The sequence below is a fragment of the Periophthalmus magnuspinnatus genome, chromosome 10 (genome assembly GCF_009829125.3).
Source record: "Periophthalmus magnuspinnatus isolate fPerMag1 chromosome 10, fPerMag1.2.pri, whole genome shotgun sequence".
In the NCBI taxonomy this organism is placed as follows: Eukaryota; Metazoa; Chordata; class Actinopteri; order Gobiiformes; family Gobiidae; genus Periophthalmus; species Periophthalmus magnuspinnatus.
In genome coordinates, this window is record NC_047135.1 from 17,399,987 (window position 1) to 17,411,251 (window position 11,265).

Below are 11,265 nucleotides of genomic sequence, written 5' to 3' on the forward strand. Positions count from 1 at the left end.
CAGCATTTTATCTAAGTATAATATTTTAAGTTGTGAGAATCTGATTAGATTCACAGATGCCTACTTTGTTTATAAAATCTTACATGGACTCGCCCCTCCACCGCTCAATGACTATGTTAGCCTAAGATCAAGCTCAAACCGCATCACTAGAGGAGCCTCGAGAGGAGACTGTCTGATCCCATTCAGAAAGACAGCATTTGGTCAATCAGCCTATACTGTTAGAGCTTCTAAAGGGTGGAACAGCATCCCTACAATTATCAGGGAGAGCTCCACATACAGCTCCTTTAAGTCTCAATTTAAACGTTGGCTTTTAACAAATCAGACCTGTCAACACCAAACTCCTGCTGCTGCCATCTAGTGTTTGTCCTTTGCATGTGCTTCTCTGTAATTCTGCTTTAACAAATCTTTTATTGCCCCTTTGTTTATTTTCTTGTGCTTTTTTAACATAATCTTTTACTGTTATTAATGGCATGCTGTTCTTAATAACCTGTCTGTTTTAATTATTTTTCTTTGCTATGATTCACTTCTTAAGACTTAATGCTTTTCTACTTTTTAACCATGCTTGCAAATGTTTTTATAAGGAGCCATCTGTACATCATGGCAACGGACAACAGATGAAAACTAGCCTTTTGGCTAATTCTGGCATGTTAAACAGTTACTGTTGGTCAACATGCACTGTCCGCTATAAATAAATAAATAAATAAATAAATAAACATGTGCAGAGCAGGTGGACATATCATCTTAATGTTTACTTCACCTGGACTGAACAGGGATAATATACTGTCATACAGGCAGTGGTTTGCTTTTAGAACAACCCTTTTAATGACCTAATGATCTGATCACATGATGGTCTAAACACCAGTGGGGATTTTGTTGTTTCATTTCTGTTTATCCATCACAGTCTTTTATCTTACCAAACAAAACTAAAAGGGAATAAAACACATTTATTCTTAAAAGCAACAACAAATCATTCTCGGGCTATTATTTACTCAAGTTTGAAATCCACTTGTCCCAGTTCTAAAAAAGAAATGTGATATCATGTCTTGTCTTGTATCTTGGGACTGCATGGTGCACGCCACTATTTGTGGACAAATGCAGGTACTAGAGATTTTCTAACCTTTTCTGCTTCACTCTTTCTCATTACTGTTCAAATATTTCATATAGGTTTGCACAGCTGTACTTGGACCTAAATGTCCAAATGCTTCAACCTCTCAATGAAACACTACATTTTACACATTTTACATGAAGAACAAGTCTAGCGGTTTCTATTGTGGAGACATCCCATGAAGCATGACTGTACGGGAGCGTCGTGCCCTGGATGTACATCCCACAAATCTCCATCAACTGCAAGATGCTATCCTATCAATATGGGCCAATATTTCTAAAGAATGCTTTCAGCACCTTGTTGAATCAATGCCACGTAGAATTAAGGCAGTTCTGAAGGCGAAAGGGGGTCAAACACCGTATTAGTCTGGTGTTCCTAATAATCCTTCAGGTGAGTGTAGTTACAGGCCTGCAGCATAACGGTGCACAAATGGTCTTTAGTATTTATTATAAATCCCTGTATGTATACTGAAGTATTGTAAGCAACTGACAAAATGATGTTCTCTTTGAGTTCACTGAATAAATTAATGTATGAAGTTTATTTTGATTGTTTACATTAATAAAAAAAACCCAAAACAAAATAAACGATCAAACAAAATAATACATTTTCTTCATAAACTGCAACCACAAAACGACTGGGCTGAAGCAACTCGCTTATGTAAACCCATCCTGACCATGACATGTGAACTCCACATTACAGTCACATAACAAAATCCATTTATTTTAATCAATATCTTAGACACAGGTGTCTTGACTCATATAAACAACAATGTATATGTATGAATTAATTCATGTTTCTAAATTTTTTTGAATTTAAACAGTTTTATTCCAAATCATTCCAAACACAGACACACGTCTTTGCCTAACATTAGTTCTTATTTTACTAAATTCAGACCAAAGCAAACCTCTTAAATTATAGGGACTACTTCTTAATTTAAAGGACTGAATGCCTAGAAGAATATCCTTGTTCACAATGCAAAACAGAATTGTCAAAATTTTTAATTTAACTATGCCCGTAAATTTGTATATATTTGATTTTTATAAATAGTTCATTTATAAAAATCACAGAATCTTGCTTTATTAATTATTCTTATTGCCCTTTTCTGTAGTTTAATTACAGGATCTATGTATGTTTTACAGGCTTTCCCCCAAATTTCTGAGCAATAAGATGGATATATATATAGTTCATTTTAAATAATTTAAATAATCAAACGTGTCCACATTAGTCTAGTTAGTTGGTGCTGCTCTGTGCTCACTGTATAAACCTGCACATAATGATTTTTATATTAGTTTGGACTGGGGGGGACATTTGTATGGCAGATCGGTAGTCATATATTGTAATTGTCAATTGATATGTGTTTTTTAATGTGTGTTCACCTGCTCAGGGACTGCAGATGGAAAGTAGCAGTAGCTAAATCTGGTGCAAATCATCTTTTCTTTGTAAGATTAATGCATTTGTACATGGTCCCTGTCAAATAAAGAATAAAGAAAGAAAGAAAGAAAGATAGGGAAGTACAAGTGGTAAATATAATATATGCAGGCATTTCTTATTCAATACAGATTTGGTTTTATAAAGTTTCTACTCTATCTCTACTTCTAAATACATACAATAGGCACATTAGAATGTGCATTGTGGTACAATAAAAACAGAGCAAAGAAAAAACATATATATGGGGGTTTTCATCAGGCTGAATAACAAACATTGACATGTGAAGTGCACAGTGCCTTATATATTGTATTAAATATTTGAACAAAGCCTTAAAGAAGGGATATTATGCTAAATCACCCTTTTGAAGCTTTCGACCATGTTATAAGGTTGTTCCTTCATCAAATAAAACATGCCATAAGTGGTTTTCTCTATAATTTGTGTATGTTTTAGTGATTTTGCTTTCTCTCCTGGGCACTATTTGAACCCTCGTTTCAGTTAGGTAGACAATACCCACGGCTCTTGTGTAAGGCTTAGCCGACAAGCCTACATACTCACTCGCCATGCTCACACCATACAGCCCCTCCCTGCTCACCCCCCCCCCCATAGAACAACAAGGGGCAGTGAGCCAGTGCCAGAAATTAAACTGAAACTAATTGAACTCTTAATACGCCGTTTTTGGGATCTTAAAATATATTGTTAACAATTAATACGTCATAGAAGTGCAATATCCCCTATTTAAAATTAGAACTCATAATTCTGAATAATGAATACAATTCCATTTTCAACCTGAAACAATGTAATTATGCCACAGGTTGGTCTTGATATATCTCAGTACAATAGCTGTGTACAGGTCAAGAAGACAGAGTGTGAGGCTCTCCAGCAGTGTGGCCCTCAGCCGTACGTCTGTCTGCATGTGCTTGCATCACTTGGCATCACTGAGAGGCATCTATGATGTAACTGGTAGTAATACTTAAGACCTGCTCTTGAAGACGAGCAGGGACCCCACATCAAACCTACTATCACAGAACTCTGCATCACCCCTACATTTTTTCCTAACTACCGTTTTATTTTTTCTGCTCTTCTCTATACATAATATATTGTAAATAATGGAGTTTTTTTTATTTCTTAAAGCTGTTTCAGTGTGGTGCCATAGAGATAGGACAAGATCTCATGCCAAAAGATCACACAAGATAAAACTGTCCAAAGATTGTACACACATTTCCCCTAATGGTTTTGTATTTGACAAAATGGAGTCAACTTTGCTGATTTATTTTATTGAAGAAAAAGCTATAGTTCCAAAAAAACAGTGCAACAATGCAAGCAAAAATATTAAATAAAATAAATGAAACATTGTGACCAAAATTATGAACTGAATTGAACTGCACAATGTATTTATTAAAAACAATGTCAAAATCTCGTTCTTGTAGACAGAATCTCGCCGGATTCTCATCTCATCGCATTCTATTTCTATAGCTCTGTAGATCTGTAGTTAGTAGCGCATGGTGTATCACTTAATTTTTCTAGTATGCCTAAACCTCTTCTGTTTCTCTTCCACTTTCAGGCGTTCCCACTCCCACCGAGGAGGTGCTGCACCACACTCTGAGCATGCTTGTCCGTGACCGTAAGATCTACCCGACTCCGGATGGATATTTCATTGTGACCCCTCAGACCTACTTTATCACTCCCAGTCTGATCCGTACTAGTTCCAAGTGGTACCACCTCGACGAGTGCTCTGAGCGGCACCAGGCACAGCAACACCAGCAGACCCAGTGCACCTCTCCACTGTCTGGCCCCATCACACCCTCAACAGCAGGGGGTGTCAGAGAACGCACTCACGCCAAATCTGGCCAGAACCACAGCGATCCCTTCTACAACTACAGAGCAGACGACCCTCCCAGTCACCACGCTACTCTGCAGCGACGCTCCCCGAAAGAGCACCGCGATTACTCCTCTCCACACTCCCCTCACTCCCCACAGACCCCACCACAGCAGCTAGGTGCCCCTGACAAAAGTAGGGCCACCTTAAGCTTCCCTTTCAAGACTGACACACTGACCAAACAGCGGGCTGCGAGCGGAGGGGGGACGGGGAGTGCCACGCTGGGGGACACTGATAAATCGGGGACAGGGGGAAACATGGGAAGTCGAAAGTTTGGCTTGAAGTTATTCCGTCTGAGCTTTAAGAAGGACAAAACAAAGCAGCTGGCTACATTCTCAGCACAGTTTCCTCCAGAAGAATGGCCCCTGCGGGATGAAGAGGTACCCAGCCAACTGCCCCGCCATGTGGAGATGGAGATCATCCGTCGTATCAACCCTGACCTCACTGTGGAGAACCTGGCCCGCCACACGGCTGTCATGAAGAGGCTAGAGGAGGAGCGTGCTCAGAGGAGTAAAGTGTCTTCGGCTAATCACAGCTCAAGGAGTCGCCGCAGTGGCGGCCGGCACCGAAAACAAGTGCAAACCAAAGCCAGTCGGTCCCACAGTAAGACAAGGGGGTCGCGAGCTGAGCCCAGTGACAGCTCTCACCTGGAGCTAGCTGACAGGGACTACCGGGCTTACTCTTCATCGTTGGCTCGTTCGCCACGAGAGCACGCCCTAGCCGTGGAGCGCCAGCGGGCTCGGCTCCATCTAGCCCACAGCAACCCCAATATCCTGGAGGCCTCTCATATGCCTGTTACGCCTGAATGGGACGTGTCTGGAGAGCTGGCCAAAAGAAGAACAGAGATGCCTTTTCCTGAGCCTAGTCATGGCCCGTCCGCACAACCCTCCAAAGTCCACCGCTCGCACTCCCATACCCAGGAGAGGAAGTCAAGGCATGAACGCATTGACAAGGCCAAGGAACGCTCGCGTTCCATGGACAACTCTAAAGGGCCCCTTGGCACAGGACTGATGGGACCTCCAAATTATTTTGATGACAGGAATCGCTATTACACTGATGATGGGACACTAAGAGCCAATCAGAGCTCTTCACACTACTCCCGGACCACACCTCCTTCAGCTAAGCCCTCTGCTGATGCTCTGGGCATGGATTATAGCCCGAAGCTTGGAGAAGAGTAAGAGCAGGGATAGTCTACCAGCTTACTCACCCAAAACTCTGGCTACGTCAGTAGCCCCTGATGACTACTTCCAGTGTTCTGGCTCCTCTGATGCTGTCACGTCACTGAACCCTCTGGGAACTCTAAGTAAAAGCAGTCATGATGGCTTGAAAATTGGCACTACTGACAGACAGGTGGAAAGACAGACACCACACCCATCAGAAATGAAAGAGGACTTGACAAAGGTTGGACCTAAAGGTGGCAGCTTGCCTCCTATACCGCTGTCAGTTCCTGAGTCCCCTCTTACAAATGGGAGACTTCCCCACAGTGCCTCTTCTGGTCAAGACAAACGTAAAGATATCTTTAGTAAAGACACTCTTTTTAAGCCCCCTCCCAGTCTGCCTCTGCCTGGTTATAGTTCTTTGAGGAAACCTGCAGCCCTGGCCTCCACCACTCTGTCATCTTCATGTGATGCTTTGGACTCAAAGGAGGTGTATGATGCCCCCAAGCCCCTGGTGGGTAACACCTCGACCCCTCCACAGGGGCCCAACAGCACGCCGAGTGCAGCAGAGGCATCTTTTGACTACTATAATGTGTCAGATGATGATGAGCTGGAGGAGAGTGGAGCTAAAGGCCGCGGAGCGACAGAGAAGGCTGGGGACGGAGGTGTGGGCAAGGTGGGAGGTACAGGTACCATGCAGTGGCTCCTGGACCGAGAGAAGGAGCGAGACCTTCAGAGGAGATTTGAAAGAACTCTCACCTTCCCTGGTGCTAAAGATAACCTCCAAGAAGCCGGTCCCAACCAGCAGTCAGCGCACTCTGCCCGGCTGGACAGCATGGACTCCAGCTCAGTGACTGTGGACAGTGGATTCAACTCTCCGCGGTAAGAATGTGTGCTTTTAGAAAAATGGTTATAGACTTGTACTGGAAAGTTTCCCTCTTCTCTTTTATCAGTGCTGCTGAATACCGTGTCTTACAACTTGCACAGAATTTTACAGTGATGGTGCATGCTATTTTTTTGTAGTTTAACAACACCATAGGGCATGCTAGTACTAGACTAGATTAGACTTTCAAGCAAAGGAAGGGGGCTTAAACAAAGGAAGGGGGCATTATGCAAACTCAGCTTTTGGGGGTTTGCACTATGTAATGTTTCCTCATCAAAAACATGCCTGAAGAGGTTTTATATGTCATCCATGCATCTTTGAGTAATCTAGCAATATCTCCCACGCTCTATTTGAACCCTGCTTACGGTGAGGAGTGCGGTTCTATCCAGTGCTCTGCCCACAAGCCTAGGTCAGCCATGCTCCCACACAGCAATTTTCCATAAATGTTTATGTTTATTTATATATATAATGAGGATATATATATATATATATATATATATATATATATATATATATATATATATATATATATATATATATATATAATATATATATATATATATATATATATATATATATATATATATATATATTATGGGACAGTGCACGTTGATCAACATGTATTAGTAGAGCATGTAAATGTGCCAGAGTTAGCCATACAGGCTAATTGGCAGGTTGATGACAAGACAAAAAAAGTACATAGGCACAGAAAACATTCAGTCCATCACACATGACAAAACACATTAAAGATCAGTGAATAATAAATAAAAATATACAAAAGCATGATACAAAACAACATACTACAACTTACAAACCTGATGGGATGTGGAGTAGTTTCATTATTAGAATGCGCATCGATTTTGTTAGCCCTCTGAAGGGGGAGTGTCTCATTAAACATGTTATGGTGAATATAGCATTTTCAAAAAAAATTAAAAAAGTAGCATTTTCAAAAGATAACATTGTGATCTAAATATGTTATGTGTTAGCAATTAATACCCCATAGAAATGTAATCAAACCAGTGGACTGATCATCTCCCTTCTAAGGCCCATGTGCAAAGGTATTTGTTGACAGGTGACAGGTGGACAAGGCGGACAGAAAAGAGGATTTTATGTACTTTGAGGGAAACGGTGAGAGTTGAGAATGTGTTTGCAGCAGAATTGGAGAAGCAGAGCCATAGGAGCTGAGCCATAGGAGCAGAACTATAGGAGCAGAGCCATAGGAGCAGAGCCATAGGAGCAGAGCCAGGGGAGCAGAGCCAGGGGAGCAGAGCCAGGGGAGCAGAGCCAGAGGAGCAGAGCCAGAGGAGCAGAGCCAGAGGAGCAGAGCCAGAGGAGCAGAGCCAGAGGAGCAGAGCCAGAGGAGCAGAGCCAGAGGAGCAGAGCCAGAGGAGTAGAGCTAAGGGAATAGAGCCAAGGGAATAGAGCCAAGGGACTAGAGCCAAGGGACTAGAGCCAAGGGACTAGAGCCAAGGGAATAGAGCCAAGGGAATAGAGCCAGACGAGCAGAGCCAGACGAGCAGAGCCAGACGAGCAGAGCCAGACGAGCAGAGCCAGACGAGCAGAGCCAGACGAGCAGAGCCAGACGAGCAGAGCCAGACGAGCAGAGCCAGACGAGCAGAGCCAGACGAGCAGACTGAAAAAGAGCTATGGTAGCAGATGTTTGGGAGTGAGGATAGACAGATTTGTGTGTGAAGTGTGTTTTAGAGGAGAGGAGAGGCAGGTAAATAAGTAGAATTTTATTGTTATACATGTTATTTTTATTTTATTGAGGAAGAAGCTGTAGCACTTTTGAAGTTCATACCGAGCTCTTTAGCTAGCTTCTTGCATGATTTCCATGGATACAGGAAAAAAATAGCTCTTTTTACATAAGGCCTTAACTTCTGTTCTTTGCATGCTGCACTTCTTAGGAGTTTAAAATCCTGTGATATGATGTTAAAAACAGCTCAAAAACTTAAAAAGTGCTGAGCCAGCCAGGCAGCTACACAATAAAACAATTTTGTGCATACAGGGCGGCTTTGTATCTTGTTTCATTTAAAAGTCTGATATGCAACACTGGCTAAATGTCCCTGAATGCACACCCTGTGCTGATCAAATTTCCTCTTTAACAGAACACGGGAGAGCCTAGCGTCAAACACTTCTTCCATCGTAGAGAGTAACCGCAGACACAACCTGGCCCTGAGCCCCGGCCACTTGGGTCTCACCACAGCGGGAGCCCCCTTCTCCTTCCGTGCCATCTCTGAGGCTGCAGGAACCCAGGCCGACAAGCTCCAAAAGCCCAGTGCCTGCCTGGCCTCCATCACCAGCGTTTGAGCCCATCGCAAAGCCAGGACTGTTGGAGCTCCAGAGCACTGCAGAGCTGCCACGCGGCCCCTCACCCCAGCGGCCCACACATAGGCGCTGGGCTAAGGCCACAATCATCTCTGTGCACAGTGCGTCATGTTCTCAAAGTCTGTGAGGGGCATGTGTTTCTATAGTCTCAGGTCAACTGTCTTTCCCTTTCAGCTGTTTCACTTCTGGCTGGGTTCACTTCACTCACCCAGCGAACCACTGCTGTGTGACTACAGCATTTAGCAGCAGATGTTTGTGTCATGTTGAAGGCCATGCATTGAGCTTCCTAAGATCTGACTTTATTTAAACACATTAAAACCTAGTAAGTGGGACAAAAAGGGCTTTCATTTTCTTACTGGGCTGTTGATTGATGCATAGCTGGTATCACACTGCATTCGTCCAGTCAGGGCGTTGGGAGTCAACACTAAAGAATGGGCAGGATACAGAGCAGTGAGAGCGTAGTAGAAAAGTAAATATGGTTAATTCTTGCAGGCAATTGCTTTATCTTTATCCAGTCAGAATAACACCACTTCTTTCCTGGCGAATCCAGAATATTTGTCTGTTTTTTTAATATAGAGGGATATCAGTCTGGTCCTCTTAACCTCCTTCGTGCCTCAAGTCTCAGAGTTTAGTTTGGAGCTTAGTTTTCTGTGGGAATCCGCCATGTTCTTCTGTCCCCCGTGATATATAATTATATATATATATATATATATATATATATATATATATATATATATATATATATAGGGAATAGAGCCAGGGGAGCATATAAATCTTCTTCGTAAGCAACCATATTTGTTTTGACAGACCATACATGTCCTTGACATGCACCTGTCAATGACGCCCATCTGAAAATGGGGAGATTCACTAGTGACCAGACTCATATATAGATATATAATAATAATATATAGATATATTCTAGATTCCGGGCAAAAGCCACACTAGCCACATTAGTATGGTATAGTGGCCATAATCCATGTCCAAACAAGAACAGCAATACGGAACCTTAAGTTGTGATTTGACAGATGAACACCAAATAAAGAACAGTTTAGATCAGACTAAATGATTGAATGACTGAAAAGCAGCCCAAAACCAGGCCCAGGGTGAGTGCACTGGCCTTCCCCATCCATGTTTGAGAAGTGAAATGTGAAATGTGAAATGTGGCAGTTGACGTATGAGAGACAGAAGTCACTGGGCGGTGTATGTGTGAGGAGTTCTCCATGCGTCGCTACACTGTAACTACCTCTACACATGCAAAAAGCACGCTGTCGTCAGACTCAGCCTGTGAATGTCCCAGCACATAGGGCCTAAACCTTTATTTCTACTGTCCATGACCCCAATGAGGAGCCCGTCTTCACACAGCAGTTTGCCTTCATTGCCTCCAATCTTTTCTCACTTGGACAACCTTGCATATTTCGTTCATCTGTACAAGAAGTATTACACCTGAAGCTCTCTGAGAGGACTGATAAAAGCACTGTTCTGGTACACCTGGTTGAATTGGCCTGAGCCTTGCAATAAGTTCCAGCTCCTCACTCTGAGTGAGACGGGCTTTGGTGTCGAGGTGCGTGTACTGAATGCTCATGCTGTCACTTGCACTGTCTCCTGTGTGTACTTGAGACGTTAAGCTTTGGAATATCTTCTGGCTTGTTGTACTATAAAGCTCACACCCGGATGTAGTCCTTTCTGTCTCAGTACTACCTCTACATAAAGATTGGAGTCTGTTGAGCCTTATCCAATGCTGCCGGTACTAAAAGAGATATTTGTAAAGTTGTATTATTTTAGAAAATGTTTACATTAAGTTTACATTGGAACCACTAATGGAGGGTGTGCCACTACAGAAGTCCTGCTGCATTTCTCAGCTCTTTTCCACAGAGAGCTCCGCTTCACTTCAGAGTGGGGCTTAAGAAGAGACTAAAATAAAACTCCAAATTGTGTGTCACTTATTTGACACAACCAGGTTTAAACCTAGTAACAATCAGTAGGCCTACTATGAGCGGATGCGTACTGCTTTGTGGAAATGTCGGCGACTGTCACTCATCTTGAATCCCGTCCTAACCCCACCCCTTACAGTGCCTGTCACAGGGCCCTGCCGCCTACACTATCTGTCCTACCTGTCTATCATAAAGTCTGCTCACTTGATTCCGTCCTACAACCACTACCTATCTTACACTGCCCCGTACATTACCTGCCCTATTGCCCCACCTGTCATAAACCCCTACACTATCTGTTCTACCCCTTCTTTCCATTCTAAAACCCTTTGTGTCCTATCGCCCCTGTTCGTCCTAAACCTCACCCCCCTACATTACCTGTTCTATCACCTCTGTCCATCCTAAACCTCGCCCCCTACATTACCTGTTCTATCGCCCCTGTCCGTCCTAAACCTCGCCCCCTACATTACCTGTTCTATCGCCCCTGTCCGTCCTAAACCTCGCCCCCTACATTACCTGTTCTTTCACCTCTGTCTGTCCTAAACCCTGCCCCCTACATT

At 43.1% G+C, this 11,265-nt stretch overlaps 1 protein-coding gene across 1 annotated transcript in view; it reads left to right on the plus strand.

The window, feature by feature from the left end:
• LOC117377566 (storkhead-box protein 2-like) overlaps window positions 1–9,448 on the plus strand; it is a 29,399-nt gene extending 19,951 nt beyond the window's left edge. The window contains 3 exon segments of the mRNA XM_033974013.2: window positions 4,095–5,563; window positions 5,565–6,448; window positions 8,558–9,448. Of these exon segments, the coding sequence (XP_033829904.1) occupies window positions 4,095–5,563; window positions 5,565–6,448; window positions 8,558–8,759 (2,555 nt within the window). The 3' untranslated portion in view covers window positions 8,760–9,448.
• The last annotated feature ends 1,817 nt before the right edge of the window (window positions 9,449–11,265 follow it).